This window comes from Anastrepha obliqua, chromosome 1 (assembly GCF_027943255.1).
Source record: "Anastrepha obliqua isolate idAnaObli1 chromosome 1, idAnaObli1_1.0, whole genome shotgun sequence".
Lineage (NCBI taxonomy): Eukaryota > Metazoa > Arthropoda > Insecta > Diptera > Tephritidae > Anastrepha > Anastrepha obliqua.
Window position 1 is genome coordinate 172,330,837 of NC_072892.1, and position 27,296 is coordinate 172,358,132.

General features: G+C 38.6%; 1 protein-coding gene across 2 annotated transcripts in view; it reads right to left on the minus strand.

The window, feature by feature from the left end:
• Nucleotides 1-6,463: 6,463 nt before the first annotated feature.
• Nucleotides 6,464-27,296, minus strand: part of LOC129241027 (xaa-Pro aminopeptidase 2) — a 51,614-nt gene continuing 30,781 nt past the window's right edge. For both annotated transcript variants that reach the window (XM_054877156.1, XM_054877164.1), the window contains exons 3-11: nt 18,845-18,924; nt 13,773-14,096; nt 13,339-13,683; nt 13,163-13,275; nt 12,825-13,092; nt 12,318-12,762; nt 12,182-12,250; nt 11,947-12,119; nt 6,464-7,081 (exon numbers count right to left, since the gene is read on the minus strand). In XM_054877156.1, the coding sequence (XP_054733131.1) occupies nt 6,830-7,081; nt 11,947-12,119; nt 12,182-12,250; nt 12,318-12,762; nt 12,825-13,092; nt 13,163-13,275; nt 13,339-13,683; nt 13,773-14,096; nt 18,845-18,924 (2,069 nt within the window). In that variant the 3' untranslated portion in view covers nt 6,464-6,829. The remainder of the gene's footprint in view (nt 7,082-11,946; nt 12,120-12,181; nt 12,251-12,317; nt 12,763-12,824; nt 13,093-13,162; nt 13,276-13,338; nt 13,684-13,772; nt 14,097-18,844; nt 18,925-27,296) is intronic.

Below are 27,296 nucleotides of genomic sequence, written 5' to 3' on the forward strand. Positions count from 1 at the left end.
ATCATGGATTTACGCGTATGAGCTCGAAAGTAAACAGCAGTCGACTGTATGGGTGTTTCAAGATGAGCCAAATCCAACAAAAGTTGTTCGCGCACGAAGCACTTCCAAGCAAATGGTTGCCTGTTGAACAGTAAATTCTGAGTGGTACACAACCATTTGTTTGCCAGTTGTCTTCCAAGGAATTAGGAAAACCAATCGCCAGGACAATGCGAGCTCTCACACATCGGCTCAAACAACTGCATTTTTGAGCACCCAAAACATCGAATTGATGGGTCATCCGCCGTATAGTCCTGACTTGGCACCGAATGACTTCTTTTTATTCCCGTACGTAAAAAACAAACTGAGAGGTCAACGTTTTTCGACACCTGAAGAAGCGGTTGCGGCATTCAGAATGCATCATTTGGAGGTACCTCATTCAGAGTGGCAAAAGTGCTTCGACAATTGGTTCAAACGCATGCAAAAGTGTATAGATCTTCACGGAGAATATTTTGAAGAACAATAAAGTGATTTTCGATTATTAAAATTTGTTTTTGTTCTCTAATCCCGACATATAAAAGGCACCCCTCGTATTTAAAAAGTTACACCTTCAGTTAAGCACTTCGGCTCTGGCTAAACCCCTATACAGATGTATGCATATATGATGAATTTTGACTATTCTACCTGATTTTTTCTAATTTTTTACGGCAAATCTATATTTAGACTCTCTTTTACGGTCATTAAGCTTACCTGCACATACCTATACAGTCCGTGTCAGAAAAAAATAACCGGTTTTTTCTTGTAACCTTAAGATAAATTTCGTTCTGGTTTTTGCTGCGTAATAGTCCCACTCAAAGGCCCACTCTACCAGTGCCTATTCAGATTAGTGTCGTTCGAAACTTTCCTGTAAACGTAACCAAACAGAAATGAGTGAGAAGTACGCGAAGCGTTTCGAGACGCATTCGAAATAGCCGCAATTATCTTACGCCGCGGCTGCAAAAGTGATTACAAAATAAAAAAAGTTTGTTGTGATGTGGAATCAGCGGTGTAAAGTGTACAAAAATCTTTTTGACTTTTCTGGCCACGGCTTGAAACGAATAACAAACAAGCAGGATAAAGTGATCGTCCAACTTTTTAAGCGGGACCCTTCTTTGCGACTACGCCAAGCACAATCAGTTCTTGCTAAAAAGGGAATAGATGTGAGTATCAAAACCATCGAACAACGACTAAAGGAGACGAACATATCCTACCGTCCCACATCATCAAAACCACTGCTCTCAGAAAAATACATTGAGAAACAACAAAACAAGAAAATTGTGTAATGTAGTAATGGGTTGACCTTCTCAGTCCCCAGACGCCAATCCTATTGAAAATACATTGTGAACTATGAAAACGCATCTTGCCGGTAAGCCGGTCCACGATTTAAAACAACTCTGGTTCTCTGTCGACGAGTTATGCAGAAAAGCTGGTTCAAAGCATGCCGAGAGGATGCCAGGTTATACTCGACAACGATGTAGTCTACACGGCTTATTGAGTAATTGCGGCTCGTAGTTTTTTACATACTTTCATGTCAAAAAAATGTTAAATATCTATATAATATATCTTTTATACTTCATGAATAATCGCGCTTACTTTTTTCTAACGAAGACTGTATAAACCGGTTTCTGTATCGTCTCTTTGCCCTTTTTTGGGTACATTTATATTTTTCAGTCAGCCAGCAAGTAAACGTTGAACACTTAACACGTTAGTGCCAAATAAAAAGTAATTTACGCGCAAAATAAAGCTTCATAATGGACGTTTAAATGGAGTTCTTTTCAACACAAGATCACGTGGAAGAAGTGTTGATTACACAGGTCTGCAAAAAAATTAGTTCGGAATGTCCTATAAAAGTGTAGTGTCATTTCCGAAGTAATTTTTTGCGTAGAATCCGAATCGGGGGTTTAAATTGCTCTATCACGTCAGGATTTTGAGATATCCTAACCTAAGCAAGTTTCCATGCTTGTGAATTTTTCGATATTCGAAAATCCATTGAGATAACATGAGACGTGATACGGTCGATTACATAAAAAAAAAATAAATAATTGGCGCGTACACTTCTATTAGGTGCTTGGCCGAGCTCCTCCTCCTATTTGTGGTGTGCGTCTTGTTGTTGTTCCACAAATAGAGGGACCTACAGTTTCAAGCCGACTCCGAACGGCAGATATTTTTATGAGGAGCTTTTTCATGGCAGAAATACACTCGGAGGTTTGCCATTACCTGCCGAGGGGCGACCGCTATCAGAAAAATGTTTTTATTAATTTTGCTTTCACCGAGATTCGAACCAACGATCTCTCTGTGAATTCCGAATGGTAATCACGCACCAACCCATTCGGCTACGGCGGTCGATTACATAGTCGCACAAAAAAAATAAAAAAAACTTCAAAATGCGATATCTCAGTGAAAAATAAAGATATTTGAGCAAACTCAAGGGCATTTAAAAGAGAAAGACTTATACTTTAAAATACTATGTGTACTTTTTTATGAAGAGCAAAATCTGCGTAGCTACATAACCTCAAAAATGGACAAAAACAGCGTTTTTTGCACTTCTAGGTTAGGATATCTCAAAATCCTGACGTGATAGAGCAATTTAAACCCCGGATTCGGATTCTACGCAAAAATTACTTCGGAAATGACCCTACACTTTTATAGGACAAAACATTGTCGACCTGTGTTATTATCACCGGCTTTCTTCGGCGTTGGAGACCGATATTCGTCGTCGAAGTACAGATGCAGATACTGATGTCACTACATCATGCATTATGATAGTGATGATGATCGAAATGATGATTATTTGCCTGAAGAATAAGCATCCGATTTGAGGAAGAAGAAATAATCGAGCCAAATGATACTTGCAGCGATGAAGAAATTACGGACGATTTAGCGAATGAGTCGACGGTTGCGCCATGCTGGCGAGTGCTGACTATCAGTTTTTCTACGGCAGAGATGGAACAAAGGAGAAGAAAAATTAACCAAAGGTTTTACGTATCGAGGTTATGTTTAGTTAGTAGCATCTCTTGGAAGAATACGCACCAAATTTCAGTCAGTCTATTTCTTTGTGTTTGGCATCCGTCGAAAAAGTCGACGTACCAGCTCACGTCTCAGCAGTTATGATCACAAAATTAATGTAAATAGGACTCCAACTCGTTTCACATCCCCTCGGAACAATCGGCCTATTTTTGGCTCCCCCATTTGAAGAAATCGCTAGCGGGAAAAAAATTGTATTCAAACGAGAATTTGATTGCAGAAAAGAATGCCTATTTTTCAAGCTTGGAAAAGTCCTATTATTCGGACGAGATCAACAAACTAGAACAGCACTGGACAAACTGTAGGAGCCTAAAAGGACACTAAGCTGAAAAATAAAAAGAAACTTTATCCCAAACATTTCAGTAGTTTTTATTTTTTCCCGGACTTTTTAAATGACCAGCTCTGCAAGCGTTCATCAGTCGTTGCCTCTGAAGGATTGTGCGCGTTTTCTGGCTAAACACGAAAATGGAAATGGATTGGGCATACAATTCGGCAAAAGTAGCCTTAGACGGATGCCCCACAAGATAGTCGCAGACGCGGGAGACCATCCAACACGTGAAGACGATTAGTTGAAACAGCAGCGCTTCAGGCAGGCCGCTCGTGGCGACAAATCAAATTTCCTGCATTGAACAAACCTAACTTTAACTTTTTTGTTGAAGCCCTATGTTCCTCCTAGGAACCACGGGAAAATGCATATACATATAAATATATATATATATCGTAATTGGGAAATGCCGCTTAAGTGGCAGTATTTACCCGGATTTAAATCCTGGCCATTCTGATAATGTAGAACCGACTGCCGTGGAAACATCAAGGCTTGTCTAAGATCTTCTTGCCCTAACCTTTCTTCCATTCCTATCTTGAGTTCCTTCCTAATAGTATCTTTGACAAAATGTGCCTCAACTTTTAGCACAACCATTTACGTTTACCCCAACCTCAGCTTTCTTTTTTGTTTGATAAAATATTTCGAGAGATTCGACATTACTGAGTTTCTTGTTTTGTAAGCCGTCAGCTAAAGATACGAAGTCTTAAAAGCCCATTCTTCAGATACGTAAGTAACGTAAATATATTTAAATGAATTTCATAAAAAGTCTGAAAATGCTTGGATAACATAGGAAATCGGTTAAAAATACCTTCCAGAACTTAGCACAGATGAAAATTAAGTGTTTCTTATTGCCCTTCAAATCCTAAAAAAAAGTGGAGCATATTGGAATGATGGTTATGTAAAACTGTAATGGAAACTAAATCGTAAGAGATGGTACATTCGTCCAAAATGTACAGAATGCAAAAGCGACGCCCAAGAACAGTAGAAACAAGATTGCGCCCGTCTGAGGCGAAAATTAGCTGATATTGTCGAATTCGCTGAGAGTAAAGTAGCGGTACTACGATTGGTGCTACCTTTTTATTCTCTCCATCATGAGTGACGCCCATCTCGTACCGCTACTTTGCTCTCAGTGAGTAGCCGGGGGTATGCAATTCGTTAGTGTTTTTCTTGTGCAATTTCTGTTTCTTCTGACACTCTTGTACGTATTTTCACATTTCTCTCACGCAACTGCACCCGTGGGACGTTACGTATTCTGATGGACGCAATCTTGAACTCTATCGTTCTTGTAATAGTCATACCACAGAGAAGACTTTATGCTAAACAACTGAAAAAGTAATCGCCTGCGTGTTTATTCTACAGCAGCACCAGCCTCCTTATTCAGAAGGCAAACCTTGTATGAGTTACATAATTCGTTGGCCGATACTTGTCATTATTTCTCATCATAACCTCAGTCGATACTTCTTATTGTTTCTTTCTTCTGCTACCAATTTTATAGCGTATTTTCTGGTATTAGACTTTCCTTCGCTACAGTTTTAACAACTTACAATAATATTTTATTTTGTTTAGGCAAATTTCGCTCTTATTTACGTCAGCCCTCCAATATCATGTTTTTTTATTACTTAAGTTTGAGTAGCCAAAGAAGAAAATATATTTCTAATGGGAATTAAGCGAAGCAAAGATTGATGTACCGACAGCGAGGTCTTTCTACTGGAAACAGTTTCAACAGAACTCGGCACCATCTCACAAAGTTCGAGTGAACCAAGAATGGCTAAGAAACAACGTTCCGAACTTCGTAACGTCCACACAATGGCTCTCAATTTAACCAGACGCGAATCGGATGGATTATTCTCTTTGGACCATTTTGGAGAGTAAGGACCGAACTAAAAGATTCACTAGTCTGGAGGCGCTGTAAAAAACCCTTGTCTGCGAGTGGGCCAAAATACCTAAAAGTCACATTGGTGCAGCTTGCGTTTCGTTGTTGGACTGTCTCAAGGCCATGGCCAAGGCAAAAGGTGGCCATATCGAGCAAAAGTAAATTGATTCTTAATTTTGTATTATTTTCACACATTTTTTACTTTGAATTGAATAAAAGTAATTTTCCAAACTAAATGTATGGCCTTTTTAATTGGTTACACTTCGAGTGCCGGACCCTGTAAATGGAAGAAAATGGCTAGCAACGGCCAAATTTTCTAGAATTGGGTGGAAAATCAAATTAAGCGGAAATCGCTCAAACAAACATCTTTTTATTCCTCTGTTTATAATCCACCGCTTAACTCAATTACATTTATGAAGGGTAGTCCAAACTCGAGTGTATTTTTGATTCATAGCACAACATCATCGCCTACATCGGGCAACTTTACGGCTCGAGATGAGCTTTAGCTTCGTTCACGACTCGTTTCCATGCATCCTCGGTAAGAGCTCTCCAGTTTCTTACAGCCAGTGTCCGCAGGTCCTTCAGAACTTGTTCAAATCATGTTAGTCTTGGAGTCTTCTGCTTTACGCACTACGGCACTACAGGATTGTTTGACACGTTTGATTTCTAGGGGCGGTCATTTCTCACGCAGGTCATATTACGCTGACCCATCGCAGTCTGTGGGGCCGCCCTAGCCGAATGTGTTGGTGCGTGACTACCATTCGGAACTCACAGAGAGAACGTAGGTTCGAATTTCGGTGAAACACCAAATTAAGAAAAACATTTTTCTAATAGCGGTCGCCCCTCGGCAGGCAATGGCAAACCTCCGAGTGTATTTCTGCCATGAAAAAGCTCCTCATAAAAATATCTGCCGTTCGGAGTCGACTTAAAACTGTGGGTCCGTCCATTTGGGGAACCACATCAAGACGCACACCACAAATAGGAGGAGGAGCTCGGCCAAACACCCAAACAGGGTCGCAGTCTGTGGGACTAGACGTATTTCACGATGTTCTCGCCATTACACAACATACCGACAAAAAAGCAGATTTTCGACTACCCACTAATATGACTTCATTGAAGATGACAACTTAGATCTGGGCCAACCATTTAGTAATTAAAAAAATTATTGAATAGTGGGATACCAACTGTTTTTATCACTTAATAGTAAAATTGCTCGCACAGACATATTTTTTTCAATTAGTTTTTTATTACAAAAATAATACATTCAGTTTGAATTCACATTCCAACATGGCCACTTACAAGCACATATTTTATTTACAGCCTTAAAACTAATGCACAGTGAGAATTAGGCACATAATTTCGGTTAAACTTGTCCCCTTAAGAACAAGTCGTATGTATGTAAATATATAAATATATTTTCATCTACACAAAATCTCTTTTATGTATTGATTTCCATTGACGAACTAAATAATAATTTCACTAAAAATTTAATGTTAGTCTTGGATTTACATTATTTCCTATTTCCACCTACAATACTAATAAATTTCAGAAAAGTGTGTATTGTCTATTATCTACTATCGTTCCACATTTCACTAGAGCAACCATTTCAGGAAGCTGCCAAACACGGTTATGCCCAACAACAATGCCGGCACTGTTACCGTCAGAAAACTGCGCATTCGATTGCCTGCACCACGCGCCGCGCGGTAATCCTCTTCAGGCAGGTACTCGCGTATGTGACGTGTCTTGTTCATCATCCAATAGAAGGCCTGCATATTGCCCTGACGCTTCAATTCGCCACCGACGAATTCCCGGACTTTCGCATTATACTCGTTGAGGTAACGTTTCTAGGGAAGAGAAGAAAATCAATTAAGAAACCAGTTAATCCACAAGTGTCTAAAATTAGGCAGAAGCAGTGAATAAAATTGTTTTGGAGTTATGGACTTATATTATGCAACGTCATGTGAAATGGTTCAAAAAGAAAAGAAGCGACTTGAGCGAAGTCCCCGGCAAGGTGCCAATCAAGTGGCGAAAAAACTGCAAATATCTGACCCTAGCAATCACCGCATACGAAAAAATGATCCCAAAGTTAAGCCTTACAAGATCCAAAAGGCGCATGAACTCGCACCAAAGCAGCAACAAGTCAGACTTGAAAGAGGGAAGGAGTTCCATCGCTAAACCGAATGCGGTCAATTTCCGAACATTGGGTTTTCTGACGAGAAAATTTTTCAAATTGAGCAATTCGTAAGCACTCAAAACGATAGGGTTTATTTGGTCGACCGTTCATACGAGATCGGGAAAGTATTCTGGAGGTTGCTTTGAAGCCGTAGGCAGACAAAGTTTTCGGTAGCAGGCCATGGATGTTTCCACGGGACTCCGCACCATCTCATAAAACTCGAGTGAACTAAGAATGGCTAAAAACAACGTTCCGAACTTCATAACGTCCACAAAATGGCTCTCAAATTCACCAGATGCGAATCCATTTTGCAGAGCAAGGTCCGAACTAAAAGAGGCGCTGAAAAAAGTCATTGTCCGCGAGTGGGCCAAAATACCTGCAAATCACATTCGGGCTGCTTGCGATTTGTTTCTGTACCGTCTCAAGGCTATAGTCAAGGCCAAGGCAAAAGGTGTAAAAGTAAATTGATTCTTAATTTTGTATTATTTTCACACTTTTTGTTACTTTTTTGTTTGAATAAAAGTATATTTTCAAACTAAATTTATGGCCTTTCTAACTGGTTATATTTCGTGTTCCGGACCCTGTACTCGTAGACTGAGAACTACTTACTCTGATGACGACCACTGCGAACGAACTAAGGATTACGATTTGAATATCCTGAAATATCCGGTCCTCTTAATGGGGAAGGTACCTCTGCCCGGCTGGTTAATGTCCTCGTGAGAACAAAGATTCTTTCTATGAGCGCCTGGAATGTTTCAATGGGCGCTGCCCCCTTCAAGACACAAAAATCGTGCTTGGTGACTTCAATGCCAGGGTGGGTAAGGAGAGAATTTTCGGTCCCACAGTTGGAATATTCAGCCTGCACAGCAAAACATCCGTCATGTCAGTCAAAAGCAATGCCACAACGGATACAAAGCACTGTGACAGCCCTATTATACATGTTGCAGTAGACGGGTGAAAAATGTTCGCGCTAATCCGAGACGTACATAGGTCAATGATTAGTGGGCAACTGCTCACCGTAGATTTTATCTACGTTACAATATTCGACGATTATATTCATTCATGGCTGCAAAAAGGTTCCCGGCAACAAGCTCGGTGACAAACAGCCCACGGCCAGGCCCCAGCCGCATATCGAGAACAAATGAAAAAATTGAACTCAAGTTTGCATGATAATCCGCATCAGCCCGTGCGCAAGGGGACCGCTGCACTGGCACTTCCAAAAACTATTGTACATGAAATATTGAGGAAGAGTTTTAAACTTCACCCATTCAAAGTTCAAGCCAAACAATTACAATTTGTGTAAAAATTTCTGCGAAACAATGTTGGAGCGCTTTCGTACGGCAATCAACATTTTCTGGAGCTAAGAAGCTATGAAACCCATAAATTAGAAAAATTTTCATTATTGGTCACCAAACGGACATAACGCCCTATTAAAACATCAACAGCCACTTCCAAATCCCAAAGTGAGGGTTTGATGTGCATTGTCAGGCAGTGGAATAATTTGTCCACTTTTTTTTCAATACGCGAAGGGCAAGCAATTTCTGTGGACGCTGTCTCTAATGGCGCATGCTCAACGATAATTTTCTGCTAATATTGAGAAAACATCCTTCCTTCAATACATATAACGGGTGATCAATTAAGAGGAGTTTTTTTCATTTACGTTTTTTTTACAGATCGCGCGCGAGTTGTGGCAAACTGTCATCGTGGATTTGTTGAACAGCGTTTGGCATTTCATCATGGAAAGACTCACACCGCAACAACGTCTACAAATTGTTCAACTGTATTATAAAAATCAGCGTTCTGTGACAAATGTTTTTCGTGCGCTTAGACCGCATTATGGTCAACATAATCGGCCTGCCTTAAACACTATTCGACATACCATCAACAAATTTGAATCCGAATATTCATTGGTGGATAATTCTCGACCGAATAGACCACGTCCAGCAAGAAGCATTGAGAATATAGCGGCAGTAGCAGAGAGTGAACGTGAAAACCGCGATGAATCGATTCGGCACCGTTCTCAGCAACTTGGACTGTCGTATGGAACAACTTGGTCAATTTTACCGAAGGATCTTCATTTAAAAGCATACAAAATACAGCTCGTACAAGAACTAAAGCCAAATGACCTTCCTGCACGCCACCCTTTTGCTGATTGGGATCTTGAAAAGATTGAAGAAGATCCGCTGTTTTCGAGCAAAATTTTGTTCAGCGATGAGGCGCATTTCTGGCTCAATGGTTACGTCAATAAGCAAAATTGCCGTATTTGGGATGAAGAGCAACCAGAACAGGTTCAAGAGCTACCTTTACACCCAGAGAAAACAACGGTCTGGTGTGGTTTATGGGCTGGTGGAATCATCGATCCATATTTTTTCAAAAATGATGATGGCCGCAACGTAACTGTGAATGGTGCTCGCTACCGTACCATGATATCGGACTTTTTGCTACCTGAAATTGAATCTAATGATCTCTACGACATTTGGTTTCAACAAGACGGAGCCACTTGCCATACAGCTCGTGAAACAATGACTTTATTGAGAAGTCATTTCGGAGAGCAGCTGATTTCACGTTTAGGACCTGTGAGTTGGCCACCAAGATCTTGTGATATCACACCTTTGGACTTTTTTCTTTGGGGATTCGTGAAGTCCAAGGTCTATGCTGATAAACCAGCTACGATTGAAGCTCTGGAAGCCAACATTACGCGTGTTATTCACGATTGAAAATTTGACCTTCAGAATGGACCACCTTAAGCGTAGTTGCGGCCAACATTTGAATGAAAGTAAATGTCAAAGAATGTCCTTTCAAATGATAAATAAAGGTTTTGAACATAATTTACATTTTTTTTTTTTTTAACTATTGAAAAAAGCACCTCATGATTGATCACCCGTTACATGGGTTCAACAAGATGGCGACACGCTGCACACAGCCAAAGAGCCCATGGCGATTGTGCGTAATTTCTTCCCTAACCAACTAACCAAATGGCCCTAACCGGTTTCGGTGAGATATTTAGGCCACCCCGGTCGCCCGATCTTACCCCTATGGACTTTTATCTGTGGCATTACCTCAAAAATAAAGGCCATGACACGAACTCAGCGATCATCTCAGCACTAAAAGAAAGTAAAGTGTGATCAGATTGGAGGTCCTTTCCAATAGGGTATTTTTGGCACATAACGCGTGACTACTGTCAAACTGAATACATAGTTTTTTTCAGAATTCATTGACATTTCAGCGTGGAAAGTCTAACGTCTCTACAACGTTTACAAATCATACAAATTCTATTACAAAAAACGAAGCGCTGTGAGAAGTGCTCATCGCGCACTCAGACCAATTTATGGTGTACATAACTCCTCTAGCGAACGCACTATTCGGCAAAACTGTGAATAATTTTACATTATTGGGTGATACTCGACCGATTAAACTACATACAGCCCGAAGTGAAGATAATACTGCGGCTCTAAATGAGAGTTTTGCCGAAGACCCGGAAGAAACGATTCGGCGCCAATCTCAACAACTAGGCCTATCTTAAGGCAGTACTTGGGCGATTTTACGCAAAGTTCTTGGTGTGAAATTGTATAAAATACAGCTAGTATTCCAAAGCATCATAATTTCAGTTGTGGGGCTCTTGAAAAACTCGCCGAAAATCCGCATTTTGGGACCCGAAATTCGTTCAGCGATGAGGTCCAGTTTTGGCTTGATGGCTATGTCAAAAAGCAAAATTGCCACATTTGGGTTCAAGAGCAACCAAAAGTAATTCAGCTATTGCGTCCATTGAAACCAACCGTTTGGTGCGACTTATGGGCTGGAGAAATCAACGGCCATATTTCTTCAAAGACGGCGCCAATGTAACAGTGAATGGCACACGCTATCGCGTCGACTTTTTGATAGCTGAAATGGAAGCCCGCGGTCTCCACAATAAGATGGCGCTTCTTGCCATACAGCCCGTGAAACAATGGATTTACTGCGGGGTCGTTTCGATGAGTGCTTTATCTCTCATCTCGGATCAGTGGATTGGCCACCAAGATCGTATGATATAACACCTTTGGACTTTTATTTGCGAGGGTGTGTAAAATCTAAATGTGTTGTGTATAAACCAGCTTCAATTGAGGTATGCGAAGCTAACATTACTAAAGTTGTTCGCGAGATGCCGACTGAAGTACCGAAGGCCGCCAGCAAGTAATTCATAATACGTGTTTACGGATGACGGAATTACGGCGCAGTTGCGCCCAACATTTGAAAGCGATTATTTTTAGAAAATAAATGTTATAATTGATTCTACACAAAAATAATAAAGAATTTTCGTTGTTTTATTTCAATTTAAAATCCAATACCTCTAAATTGATCACTCTTTATAACAGTATCTTTATTCCTTTAAGCTGTTATAAGCAGCCTTTATGAGATGTAAGAAAAGTTAGGTTATATGAGCTCAGAAGGGCTGCTCTAAAACGGTCGCTCGTTAGTTTGGTAATATTACGTTAAAATGTTTCTGCCATTATTAGAATCGAAATTTGTGCTTGCTAAGGAGTTCAATACGTGTCTTACCTCCATTGCGTTTAAGAGCGTTGGATCGATTAGCTTGGGCTCGAAAGGCACCAAACTCACTTGTCGAAATTCCAGAAATTTCATGCCATTCGGATGTACTTTGCCGGTGTCCACCACCTCTAGCACATTTTTCAGTCGTACACCAAATTCACCCGGTCGATAGAAACCAGCCTCTGGAAGTGTTCAAAAATAAATTAGAATATGAAAACGCCAAATTGTAATATAAAACACCCACCACTTGAAAAGAAATAACCCTCATGAAAATGATGTGAACCCTCCTGTCCATACGCTATTGATATTGGGGCTATGGAAAATAGTGAGTCATTAAAAATTTTCCTCTCACACTACCATTTTGCTATACTTCAACTTACGCTCCTTCACCGCTCCGTAAGCGCCTATGCCACTTCCAGTGGTCTGCGGATAATCAATCATATCCTCCCATTCTAGACGGCGCACCAAAACATCCACACCCGATGCACGCAAGTTTGAGGGGAAACGCAATTTCGACAATTCCAACATGCCCGCCAACACATTCGTATAGGCGTGTTTCATAGCGGCTGTCGGTTCGCCGAAAATGAAAGTACGCGAAACATCCGTTGTACCTTCGTAATATTGACCACCCGATTCGATGACCAATAAACTCTGATCGGTCACTTCAATGTCGGTGACATTACTCGAGATGTAATATGGCAGTGCGGAATGTTCGCCAAAAGCCACGACACTGCGCTTGGAGAGGCCACGCGCATTGCTCTGTGAAAGCCGCGAACGATCGATCTCATATTTCACCTTCTCCTCGGTCCATTGTTCGATGAAAAACTGCATTGCGAATGCGGGCGCTTAAAAAATTAAATTGCTTTGAAAGCCGCATTTATACTCACTCGGTTCTCCAGAACGCTCATTGCCTCACAGATGGCTGCCGCATCACGTATGTGCGCCTCACGCATGCCACGTTGCTCTTCGGGCGTTTTTTGGGCGCGCATAAAGATTATAGGCGAGGCCTCTATGTAAATTATGTTACTCGGCATTGCAGAGAAAACGGCCTCAGATGCACCCTCCTCCTGCACACAGGGACCCGGTACAAGTACGCGTTTCCAAATCTGTGCGTATGTTCTTAAGTCATTCCAGACTTTGTAGTACTCCTTGATTCTGCAAAAGAGAGAAAAGAGCAAGTTGAGAGGGCGCAGCAAAGAAAAACGGACTCTTAAGAAATTCTTACTTCACGCAGCGTTCGTTGTAGCAATCGGTGTGCAAATGATAATCAACACCCTGTGTCATCTTACTGTAATCAACATAGAAAAAGATCTCGTCGTGGCTCACCACGAGATATGACTGAAAAGAGACCACCAAAATAAGCAAATAGAGAGTAATTCGCATCAATTATGGTCAGCTCACCTTCACCACTGGTGTATAGGGTATGTCGAGACCGCGTATATTCAGCAAATAGGCAATCTCTGTCAGCGATGTGATGACCATGGCATCACAACTGTACGCTTGCAGCTTTGAACGCAACTCGTCCACTTTACTCTCCCACCTTTCACCGGCGAACTGAAGCACTTGCACGCGTATTGTGAAATTCGTAGGACTCGGACGATCTACCCAAATCATATCTACCAAATTGTTATTAACCTTATCGAGTGACAGTAATCTGTGCGCCAGCTCACGCTCCCAACGCATCCACAGATGATGTGGCACCAGATGCGGATCGGCACCCACTCGTTGATTCGCATACAATTTAGACTGCAAGTAAAGTTAATTAAGTGGCAAATATCATATATGTATTTAGTGATCCTTTTTTTTTCAAAATTCACAAGCTAAATATCACTCACCGAAAGCCATGTTGTTATAGTTACGGTTGCATTCATCCGATAGAGCTCCCATTCGCAATCGATTTCCGCGTCGACTTGCTGTACATAACGATTATCTACCCATATTGCGGCGGCATGTGCGGTAACAACCGCAAAGGCTCCTATGCCTGTGAAGCCAGTTAGATAATACAGACGTCGATCACGTTCGGCCATTTCCAGATTCATGTGCTCATCGTAGGGCGACAAAATGTAAGCGTCTATCTCGAGGCCGCGCAATGCGGAGCGGATGCGCATCTGTTCGCGCAGCGCATGCAGTCGGTGACGGTGCTCGGTCACCGGTTGTAGCTTGAATTAATATAAAAAGAAATAGAAGCTGGTCAGTAAGCGGCAAGTAACTGAACTCGTCAGATATATGAATGATCACAAAGGATCAAATGGGGAAGAAGTCAAGAAGAGATTTGAATTTAGAATTTTTTTTACTAACTCCATTTTTTATTGCATTCTGACTATTTGAAAACTTATTTCAAAACAATGTTGATTCAATCGTAATATATTTAAAGAAAAAATATATATAGACTTATGTAGGTATGTTTGAAGTGCCACTCTGGCACTCACCAAGTAGTATTAAAGCGCCATTTTGACACCATTATGAGACTTCGAGCGGACCTTCCAGTGACCTTGATCGCCTAAGTACCAAACCCGGACATTTAAAGAGAAAGTACTCAATAGGCTCCTTCTCTGGAAGGTCCCACAGCTTCTGCAATGGAGATTATAGAGGAAACCCCAGCTTTTCTATGTGAGTGCCGATCGTCAGTTTAGAAATTGATTGGTGTGGACCCCCCTGGACTTTTTGAGTCCTCCATCTGGATACTGGGGCCAAAGGGTTTTGGAAATACCATATAAAGAGAAATAAGTTGAGCAATTTAACAACAGTCAGAGGGATGCCGATAACCAGGTAGAAGGTCTCTGAGACCAATTCATTCCCTTCTTCGCAAGCTCATCATTTCCCTCTGTGTTTCTATGTCCTTGAGTCAAGAGCGGAGTAATGTTACATGCATATCCAAGCGGTTTAATATCTCCCTGCAGGACCGCAAAGACTCCTGCCTGAAAAACACTAGCAGCATTCGGCAGTTTAAAGCGAAATAGATAAGTTGACTGATTTAGAGAGAACCCTTGCCCCGACTACCGATTCCAACTTGGAACCGTCAGTGAAGGTAGAGGTACCAGCTTCGTTGCAGATTTTCCCCTCGTTCCAATCCTGCCTACTTGGAGAGATTGTCCCATCCCGACCCTCAAACTCCAGTTTGCGGATGAAAAGATTTGTACGAAGTTCTAAAAATGCGGAGTTAACTGCCTGAAAATGCTGTCTATTCTTTGAGTGGTTTCCTTCAGAGACCATCTTCCTTGCACTTGGTCCGAGGTCAACCTGATTGCACTTTGATCAGCGATGGAAATAAGGAGAAAATTGATGGGAAGTAAGTGCAAAACGACATTAATAGCAGCACTGGGATAAGTTCTACATGCTCTGGTGATGGCAATACAAGGATTCTTTTGCACACTCCTCATCATTTTAACTACTTTAGACTTAAATCTCTGTAGTATTTCGATATTTTAGTTGACTGCTGTACCCCATAGCTGGATGCCGTATGTCCAAATCGGTCTAAGAATGGACTTATACGAGTATGAGAGAATTTTGTTTTGTAGAGACAGTAGGTAGAAGTAAATTTTAAACCCAAAACTTTTCTTTTGGTGAGGAGTGAGTTTTGAGTACATAAGGAAGCCGAAATACTTAAATACGTTTGATTGTGGAATCTCGATGTCATTAAGCTTGACTGGAGAACAGTGTTCACATCAGGTTGTAAATATTACTTGTGCCGATTTATTTTCATTCGTTTTATTTTTTTTTTACTTTGTAAAGTATCATAAGTCACTGTACTCCATCAAAAACTTGAGAGATGGCGAGAAAAGCAGCTGTGCAAAATTCTTTACATATCGAAAGCTTTATTTATATATTCGACGCTTATATAAGTAGAGTAAGGACTATTTTTATAAGTTAGTTAGCTAAACTTTCCCTCTGGCGTGCTCAATCTTGGCAAGAGAATACCTGCCTTAGCAAGCTCATCGGCGCTCTCACTTCCTTCTACTCCTTTGTGTCCTGGGATTCAGTAATAAGTGGCCTGCCCGATTCCGCAGAGGTCATTCATTTTAGATCTGTGATGCTGAACGCATTCTGAGTTACTCCAAGGAGCCACAATTGCTTTAATACCCACTTGGCTATCAATGAAAATGTTTGTCAGAGTATTAAAAGGACCAATATATTAGAAGCAATTCAGCTGGTTTTGATGCGGCATAGATTTCAGCTTGAAATATATTATTGTAATTAGATATTATAAGCCATCGAATTATAATTGCTCACATTCCCTGGTATAGAGAGGATATTTGATAAGTTTGTTTGGGCACTTATGTTCCTCCTATGAGTAAGAAAGTTAACTCTAATTGTCGAATTTAGTGAGTGTTTTGCAGATAGAAATGTTTGATGTCGGTCAAAGATGTCACCTGATACCTCACGTCGATTCCATGGATACTTCTTTAAAAACGAGGTTACCCATCTCCAATAATAACTAAAAACTTTCTTTTATGGCGAAAATTGAGAAACTTCTTTGATTTAATAAAAAAGTTTAAAACCACTCAGACAGAATTTAAATGGGGGAAAAAGAAATTTAATTTAAAAAAAAATCTATTATTTTCTCGTCAGGTCAGTCCATAAGTTCGTGCGTTTTTTAAAGGTGGTTTCAAAATTAATAAAAAAAGATGTTTAAAGTATTTATTAATCAATAATATATTTTCCTTCATTATTTACAAGGTCTTCCCAACGTTTAGGCAAATTTTAATTCCCTGCTCAAAAAATTGTTTGTCCTTGGAGCCAAAAGACGCTTCGATTATAACTTCTTTTTGTTAAGTGCCTCATTCAGGTTTGATAACTGATGGGAATATCCCACCAAATAGACAGGAGAATCTTCTTAGGGTGAAGGCCATCTCTAGATGTCGGTTCTGGTGTTTCATCTTTATCTAACCATTGGCGTTTGCGAACAGGATTATTGTAAAGGACCCATTTTTCATCACCAGTAACGATACGGTTCAAAAGACTTTCATTTTCAAGCCGTTGCAGCAGCTGAGAACACATTCATTCTCTGCTGAAGATTGGCGACAAAAAGTCTATGCGGAACCCATTTTCCCAGATTTCAAACCTTTCCCAACTGAACCAGATGCCTGTGAACTGTTCCATGCGATGAATTTAACCTTTGAGCTATCATATCGACTGACAAATTTGACTCAGCTTCCAGGAGTTCGTAGTGATCGATATCTCGTAAGTATATATTAAAGTTTATGCTCGTTGTCAAGGTGACACTCCACAATAAAAAAACTTCTTTTGCTATTTTTTGTTTGTTCCATTCAGTTACGAGTTACAGGGTGTTAACAATGGAAGTCAACAAAGGGAAAATTCGGTACATTTTACATTTTTCTTTGATTAAAACGAAAGTGCAAGCCAAGCCACTGAATTTGTGAATGGTGTTTATGGTGCCGATGCTGGAACAGTTAATTACGAGCAATTTTGGTTTCATCGATTTCGTTCGGACATTTTTGATGTTAAAGATGCAGCTTGCACAGGCAGGCCCATCATTGAAAATGTCGATAAAATCACAGAAATGATCGAAGTTCACCGGCATGTTAGTAGTCGCAGAATCGCCCAGGAGCTAAAGATCGACCATAAAACAGTTTTAAGCCATTTGCGCAAAAATTTTACGAAAAAATAATGGATTTATTCTCCCCAGCTTAATATAAAAATCTCTTCAGGATATGGTCCCTATACTCATATAATCGCATGCATACTCAATTTTATAAATTAGTATTAATTGCACATGGAACGATTTTTTAGCGAAGCCATTCATTTCATTAAAATCAAAACGGAAATTGTTCGAAGCGGTATGCAGAGCGATACAAACCCACGCAGCGCAAGTTTGGGGATATGCCTTATTCGATGAGGTAAATAAACTTCAACGTTCCTTAATTAAAACATTCCTCAAACTACCCGAGTTCATTTCAAATTACGCAATAACATTAGAAACTAATTTAGATGATAGCCACATTTATTCTTTAGAACTACACATGAAGTATATCTGGAAAACTATTTATAAATACAATTGCAACAAACTCCCACACAAACTAATACAAGGCATCTTAAGTAAAAAAGTGTTTTGGCTTAAGCATCTGAACGACATGGGAATGGAGTTCTGTCTGAAGTTTGAAGAAAACATCATCGCTACAGACTGGCAAGATCGCTGTGTGCAACTTCTTACCAAAGTGAAAATAAAAGATATCAACATGGCAAGGCAAAAAGCACAGTCAAGCGCGACGCGAATTTATAAACATTTAGACCACTCAAAAGGGGAATCATATATTAAAGAAGATATGCGACTAGCAGACATCACAACAATTTTCAGAGCAAAATGTAATTTACTCAAGCTAAATGCAACCACGTATGAAAATAGCCAAAAAAATTTGCGCCCTCTGCAATTTAAACGAGGAAGAAGATGTGCAGCACTTCTTAGGAAGATGTCCGGTACTGAAGGAGATCAGAACAAAATATCTAAACGCAGCGAAGCTAAATGAAGCAGAAGTAATAGATATACTTAATGGTCACAATTAGAAAAGACTAACATGCTTTATATGCTCAGCCTTGCGCTATAGAAATTTTCTTATTGCAGAGTTTAATTTTTGATTAATTTTTGAGCTGTGACAGACAACATTGTTATTGCCATAAATTTATTATTTCTATCTTTATGTATTTATATATTTAAACGAATTATTGTAAAAATTATTGAAATGTAAGATGAAATATTTATAAATAAATAAAGAATTACTACTACTACTACTCAATTTTATCAACTGCACTAGACCACCACAATAATTTGTAACCTTCTGCCTGCATGCAAAACTCACTGTCATTTATGTCCAAGTCAATAATCTTTAAGATGTTTTATAATATATTTAAGTAGTCGTATATTAGCAGACAAATCGTATAATCTACTCACCAATTTCCCCTTACGGTATTTGCAGACCTCACGAAAATATCCGGTCGGTTCATTGGCCGCTGAGTTGGCTACTAACACAGCTGCAAAAAAACAAAAAATTAAAATAAAAGTGACATGTATAAACTCAATTAATTTGACATTAAAACACTAAGTAAGCAATTAGTAAGAACCGAAAAAATTATTGGTGATCGTAAAATTACTGTTAGTTTTGGATTTTACGGCTTAAACGATCGCATTAGTTTTATTACTCAAAGTATTTTTAGACAAACGAACGGCGAGAAATTCAAAATCCAAATTGCAGTTGTAAGTGTACATTTAAAAATTGTTGTGAAAACTCTTGGAAACCAAACATACTGGGCGTGTGTGTGTGTGCCCATACAATAATACTAAAATCAAACTTTCTATTTCAAAAATAAATCAAATGCGTCACAGTCCTTCTCTGCCAAGTTCAATATCATAAATATATTTGTGTGTGTATGCATGAAATGCATAAGGGTGGGGCAATTTGGTGCAAAAAGGAGAGTTATATATAATATAATATATTTGAGAGAATCTATGGAATTTTAATGCCATTTCTCAGATTACGTTGACGAGTTCCCTGGACGAGATTCAAAAAATATACATCTCCAATGCAAGATCAGAAGATCATCGATTTGTTTGTGACAAAGCCGCACTTATTGTTGGGTGAAGCTTAAGAGGTTAAGGGTAGTCAGAATTAAAAAAACACTGGATTCTTTTGCATTTTCTTAAAGTATAATATCTTAGAAATATTGTGTGAAAATTTAAAGTGAATCCGAAAAATACTTTTCGAGTTATTCAACAATTAGCAAAGGGCGCACAGGCGCTCCGTAAGCGATAGCAAAACTTTAAATGCGTTTTTCTCAAAACTATTTTTTGGGATTGGGGTTTACTGTAACTTGAAAACTGTATTGTAAATTTCAATCAAATTTATAGTGCTTTTGAGGATTTTCTTTTTCAAAAATTTCGATTTTTTTTTAATTAATTGTCGGTTTTCCCCTAGAAAATCTGAAAAATATTTCCTGAGGCCGCCTTGTTGTTAATTTTCAAATATAAAAAGCTTCGATCAGGCACAAAATTATCCATTAATAAAACTAATTTCTCTTGTCCGATTGAGTTTAAATGAATTTCCAAGGACTTGTGATGATCACCGCAAGGGACTTCTGGAGAAACGAACTCGACACAAACAGCGATAACTTTTACAATTATTAATTTTTTTAACGTGATAACGTCTTATAATTCGGTTTAGCCGGCTGCACGCACGAAAAAATGTGTCGTTACCTTGCTCATTGCCGTTACCTTGAATGAACTGCAAGCGAAAGCGCAGATCGGAGGACAAAGCAAACAAAGCAAACGAACGGCAAGATCTCTCCTACTTAAGTGAGCGTATACAGTAGGTTCTGTTTTTATGCAGTAGATACGTTCCGCAAGAAACAGCATAAAAAAAAAAACAGCATAAAAAAAGCTACTAGTTCTATAGTAAAACTATAGATACGTTTCAAAAGTGCTAAAACCGCATAAATCTGAAATAATGTAATAAAATCGCATAAAAAAGGGCACTAGTCCCATATTATAACTATAGATACGTTCCATAGACCGCATGAATCTGAAATAATTAAATAAAATCGCATAAACAAAATATTGTATTTTTGAAAATTATATCTTTATTTAAGAAACGTCAGAATCGAAAAATAAATTTAAGTCAGAAATAGAATCAGACAATACCCACATGTTGCGCATTCGTTTAGGATTTGGCGTAAAATCACTTTCGTCTCTTGAAGAAATGTACACGTCTGATCTAGATGGTTATGCAGGCGGTTCCATACTTGTAGGGTTAGCATTTCTGATGTAATCTGTGATGAGTTTTTGCTTAACTGGTTTAGAATCTTGTTTATATGTACAATTCCCGATAGGTCGGTATGCATTTTTTAATTAAAAAAACCGCACTATTTCAAAACCGCATAAAAAAAAGCCGCATAAAAAAGAAACTTCTGTATATGTATGTATATGCGCATATATAAATTCACGTATTTGTATTTGCATATGCCTTCTTATTGATTATTATTAATTTGATTTACTTGAGGAATTTAAAATAAAACTAAGTTTGTTAATAATACCTGTTGTTTTAATGTTATAATTATTAATTTTTTTATTATATATGAAGGAAAAAATGTATTTTAATATTTACCACATACCTTATAAGATATGTTGTATACTAATATATGTATATAAACATGCATATACATATACAATTTCACGCAATTTTCAAAAAGAACAAATCTATATGTAAAGATGCATGATGCAAAGAATAATGAGATGGCGCCCATCGTGGTACCGTTACTTTGCGCTCAGCGAATTTGACAACTAGTTACGTGATTTTAGCTCCAGTATGGCCAGATTACCATTTTCGTAACTTGATTTATCTTTTTTTTTTTTTTGTTATTTTTATTATTTTTTGTCTCGGAGTTTTAGTTCATTCCACATGACATTTTTCTAGCCTATTCTAATTAAAAGTAATGTTTATAATTTTGTAAAATATACATTTTTTAATAATTATTTAAATAATTCACTCAGTTTTATTTAGCTTTGCTTTTTTTTAACATCTGGTGGCATTGCCCGCGATTGCCGGTGTTGTTGGTGTTCTTCTGCTTTCGGCAGTCAAATCTCTCTCTCGCTACTGTAGAGTTGCCTAGCTTTGGATATACAAACGCACTAAATGCCCATTTAAAGAAAATAAAACACCAAATTTTTATTGGATCACTCAAAGAACTTTGTATGCGTGACAAATTGTCTGTAGAATGTGCGTTTTTTTTTAAATAAATGTGTTATGCTTATGTACAATTTAATTTATGAGTTTTTTTTGTTAAGCGAGACTCTTTTATTAAGGGAATGACTTTTTTGCTATATTTAAAGTTATGTAACTAGATAAAGTACTCTTTTTGTAAAAATGTCAGCATGGTTTCTTTAGTATTTTCTGGTATTTTGTTGCTTATTTTTACTATGAATACACCTCTTGATGCCCTATGTCTCACTAAGGATTGATGACCGGAAGAAACGATTACACCTCTATGGTTTTAATTCGCATTCAATAAAATCAAAGGCTTTTTAAAATGTGTAAAAAGGTTTTCAATCTTAAGAAGAGTTGAGAGATAGGCATTTAATATTTTTGCATAACCTTAAATGGAGCCAAAAATTAAATTTGCACTTTCAAATTATCAAATTTTTTAGGAGTAAAAAAATTTTCATTAGCACTAAAATCTTCTCAGAGTGACCTTTTTTAAACTTCTTTTGTATAATAATACAGTTTTTTTAACCTAAAGTTTCGCTAGCCTTAAATTAAAAACAAAAAGAAACAAACACCAAACTTAAAAATTGTCGCATTTTCGGTATAAAAAAGCACTAAATTTATTGCGAAGAGCAAATGGTTGGCAATACTGCACAACTCAGCAAACGTGACGTCACGTACGCTCTGATGGGCGCAATCTTGTTTCTATCATTCTTGTGTAAATATGCATACAAATCATATGGACATATCAAATATTATATACGAATCTATTCCGTACGCAAGCAAATGTAAGCTAATGTGCTTGAACTGCAAGCGAGAGCGCGGAACGAACGACAAACGCATGTATATGCGCATTTGTATATAAATTCACATATTTGTATTTACATACTATGCCTTCTTCCTGTGTGCATGGTAATGAACCATTTCTCTATTGAGAATAGGACGATGATAGAAAAAGTAGGAAATGAAAGGGAGTGCTTCGAGTGTAAAGTGTCTTGAAAAAGGCAAATCGATGATGTTGCCTCTTAGTGTTGTTGACTTATTAACGTCTGATGCCCATCGAAATTGAACATATCCTTCATGAATTTGATAAATGTTTCGTCATTTTTCACGTTTGTGTAAATGTAACTTGACCTATTCCATTGCAATTATATTTACCTTCTCCTCTATATCCATACAAAATATCTATCAAACAAATAAAATTAAAATTTTGTTTTGAAAATTGCAACCCTTACATCAGTATTTTCTTATGACGTTGTCACGTTAAACTATCGTCAGTAAACCGACTTTACAGACAACCTCTTTTTTTTGTTGAAATTTGGCTAAAGTCAAGTCGAAAATGATGTATTAATGCCATGTTTTTTTTTTCGGGCCTCTGACTACCTCAAACCCCTGAAGCAATTTTAAGGAAAAGTGGTGTCAACGTATAGAAAGACACTATTCGAGGACATTCACGTGCAGAAGGCCTCAAATTTTGGAGCCCATTGAAAAAACCGCTGCTCTCATTGTCACACATTCAAGAAGGGTTAAAGGAAATTCAGAACGAAATTGGACTAACGTAATATTCAAGGATGAATTTTCCTTTGGGCGAATAGTTGCCGACTGCCCAGGTGTACTGTTGATAATGGACAACTTAAACGAATCCGGTTAAAGTTCACGTTTGGGGCCACTTCCCCAAAAAAGGATTTGATCTTTTGTTTACCCCCCTATTTAAAAGCAATTTTAATTAATAAAACATAGCGAAGCTGTTTGGAAGAACTATAAACCCTTGGATTTTACAGGAAAACAACGCTCCCAAGTATCGAAGCCGAAAGTGCGTAGAGTGGAAACAGCAAAATGGATTGAAATGTTGGATTGGCCTTAACAGTCGCCAACGCTATTAAAAATGTCTAAGAAAAAGTTAAGCAAAAACTCAAAGGAAAACAAATGTGGACACTCAAGCAATTATCAATGCAAATTCGGCTGAATATGAGCCGATTACCTCCACAACTGGGGCAGAAATTAACACAAAGTATGACTCGAAGTTGAAGGGCGTTTGACACGCTCAACCCTGGTGCCCTCTGGAGGACCATCTTCTGTGAAGAAGTATCTGAAAAAATGAAAAACTTCATAAAATAACTGTACACAGATGCCACTTGCAGAGTGTGATTTGGGGCAAAATTTTCACTAATGGTGTTGCACCACATCTCTGTTGGATGGAGACAAAGGACCCTATTGGGAAAAGTGGAGGTATTTTATCACTCTTTAGTTATTGAAATAAACCTTTTCCATTAGTAATTATTTTTTTAATTTATACAGGGTGGGACAAATAAGACCTACTAATATTAAGCACAAATAACTTTTTTATTTTTTGACATATTTATATTTCTCTTTTTGTGGGTTTTTTTGTATTCTTGTCAACGATCAAATGTTTTAACGCAGCGTAAATATCGGCAACATTGTAATTCCAGATCAGCTCCCACAGCCTTTATGATAAGAAGTTTGGTCGGTCGTTTTGAGGAACTGGGTTCAGTGGCCGACCATCCTGGACGAGGTGCCCATCGAAATATTCGCACTGAAGACAACGTGGAAACTGTGCGGCAGAGTGTTGCAGATGATCCATCTGTCTCATCTGTCGTTCCAGCCAATTGGGCATTGCCAGAACGACATTGCGTAGAATTTTAGAGTTGGATCTTAAGTTGTACCCATAAAAAATTCAAATTGTGCAAGCACTGCTACCACAAGACCACCAACAACGACTACAATACGCTATTCGTTTTACACAATTAGCCACACAAATTAATTTTTTAAATAATGTTTTGATGTCGGATCAGGCGCATTTCCATTTAAATGGTTATGTCAACAAACAAAACTGTAGATTGTGGGGCTCTGAAAATCCAACGGCAACACACCAACATCAGTTGCACCCATCTAAATGTACTGTTTAGTGCGGTTTTATGGTTACTAGAGTTATCGGTCCATATTTCTTCGAACTGATTTCAGGAGCTTCTAACAGAAGATTGATTGAAAACCTTTTGCGGCCAATGGCGGAGCAGTATCCTAATTTGTGGCTTCAACCAGATGGAGCAACTGCGCATAATGCTAGGCAAACTATGGACCTGCTGCGTGAAATTTTTGGCGAACGTCTGATTTCTAAAAATTCAGCCACACACAAATAAGCCACCCGCACTTATACAAAATTTATACATCTCTTTACATTTTGTACGATACTACAACAAAATAAGAACTTAATGAGGATGAAAAACTACTTTCTTAGAAAAACTATTTGGAAAACTCAAAATTGATTTAAGATTCATGGTTTCTTCAGAAACTTTGCTCATGATTTCGCGTGTACTGCTTTCATTCCCTCCTCACTTCGCCACAAACAATTTACCCACCCTAATGAACACACTCTCGCTGTCGTACAGCTACAAATCAAAATCAAAAAACACCATTCACTTGTCATAGCTACAAAATATATTAAAAGTGTCAGCATTTTGTCTGGGAAATGTCAAAATTTGCAAAATGGTTTAAGCAAAAATATATTTTACAAAGGAAGGGGGTTTGCCAAAACTTCAGAGCGACGCTGCCAATAATTTTGCTAATCATTTATAAATATGCACATACATATGTACATATGTTCGGTAATTTTGTTGCATTAAAATGCACTTGTTATGACATTTTTTCGGATGTAATAATTCACAAATTCTGCTATTTATTGTCTTGTTTTCATTAAAGGAATTTTATTAAATTTTAAAAAAACATTTTTTTTTTGTCATTTCTTTCGAAAGTGAGGTTTGCACAACATTTTAAAATAAAATACAAAATGTTTTTCGCTTTATTAGCTTTAAAATTTTGCAACATTCAGCGTTCATAAATAGTTTCGAGCTCTCTCGACTGCGTTTCAGCGCACTTTCTACATCGACGGATCCAAAACCAATGATGGTAGCGGATCTGGATGGCACTTAGACAAAAACACTAAGTAAGGGTTTTCCAATAACGGGTGTTACAGGAGAATGGATTGCGCTATCGAGAGATGATTAACGATTTTTTATGGCCGGAATTGGATGCTATTGATCTGGACAACGTTTATTTTCAACAAAGATGGCGTTACGTGCACAACAAACAACGAAACCATTGATCTTTTACGGGAAAAGTTTCCGGACCGTGTTTTCTCTCGAAGAGGTGATCACAAATGGCCACCGAGATCTTGTGATTTAACACCTTGTGACTTTTTTCTTTGAGGCCACGGGAAAGAGAAGGTCTACGCCAATAGCCCAGGGTCGATTAAAGACCTCAAAGATGGAACTCGGGAGGATATCGAGGGCATAGGGCAACCACTTTGCATCAATTCGGTAATGGAAAATTTCATGAAAAGGTATTGTCCTGTAAGCGTGGTCGTGGTGGTCATTTGCCTGATGTTATCTTTCACTATTAACGGCGGTCCTTCCTCTTTATAATGAAATAAACATCCGATCATTTATATTAAAAAATAGCATTTTTCTTTGTTGATATTCAAACAACACCTTTTCCAATAAACCCTTTATTTCCACGCTACAGGACAATATTCTTAACGTAGCGATATTCTTAACGGAAGCGTATGCCATCTTGAATGCAACTGGCTCCTTGAGAAAAAATTAAGGTGTAGTAGTAGTGACAGTCAATCTGCAGTAAGAGCCCTTGCTAACCTGGTCCATGAATTTAAGACAAAACGGGACAGTATTGCAAAACACAACAAAGTTTGTCAAAGTTTGAGTGCCTGGACATTGTGATATTACAGGGAAGGAGTTGGCTGACAAACTGGCTAATGCAGGCTACGCAATCATACCACTACAGCCTGAACCCTTTCAAGTTGAGGTGTAGACTTCATGACGTCTACCCATAAAAGGCGTTGGTCTGAGTTGAGCTCCTGCAGAGTAGCCAAGTGCTTTGTGAAAGAATCAAACAGGGAATTAGCGACCTTTTAAAACTTAGTACGATGGGCCTGAAAGTATTGGTGTGTTTAATCAGAGGGCACAATGGCTGTGGTCAGTATATGGCTACCAAGGTAATCATTGGTGACCCAATATGCCTATCCTGCCGTGAGAATGAGGACACTGCAGATCATTTTCTCTGTAGCTGTTCGGCGTTTTTTAGAATTAGGCTTAGGCTGTTGGGGTGCGATGTACGGAGTATGGGCAAAGTTTATACTTTTTCTCTTGCGGGTCTCTTAAGACCCATCAATTAATTCAAAAGATTCGTGGAAGAGTGACCTCAAATCAATTTTTCCGTCTTCCCATCCATACTGTATCTATCCTGTCTCTCTATTTTTCCCACTTTTCCCTATTTTTAGTGCTTGAACTTCTAGCACACCTCACAAATCTAATCTTGTCTAACAATACAAAAGCAACTGTAAGTATTTCGCGTGTTCCAGTGGAAAGTGTTAATCCATTTACATAGCAAGGTTGCAGCTTTGTATGATACGAATTAAGATGTGAAATCTCACATTGGCAAAGCAAAAGCTGTTTTTGGGCTCCTTTCTTCTGTGTGGCGCAATAACAAACAACCTTAACGCCCACACAAAATTGAGGTTTTTAAAATCCTACGTGGTATCGGTTTTGCTTTACGGCTGCTACACATGGAAAGTGTCCAAATCCATTACTTCGAGCATCCCGGTTTCCTTAAATTGCT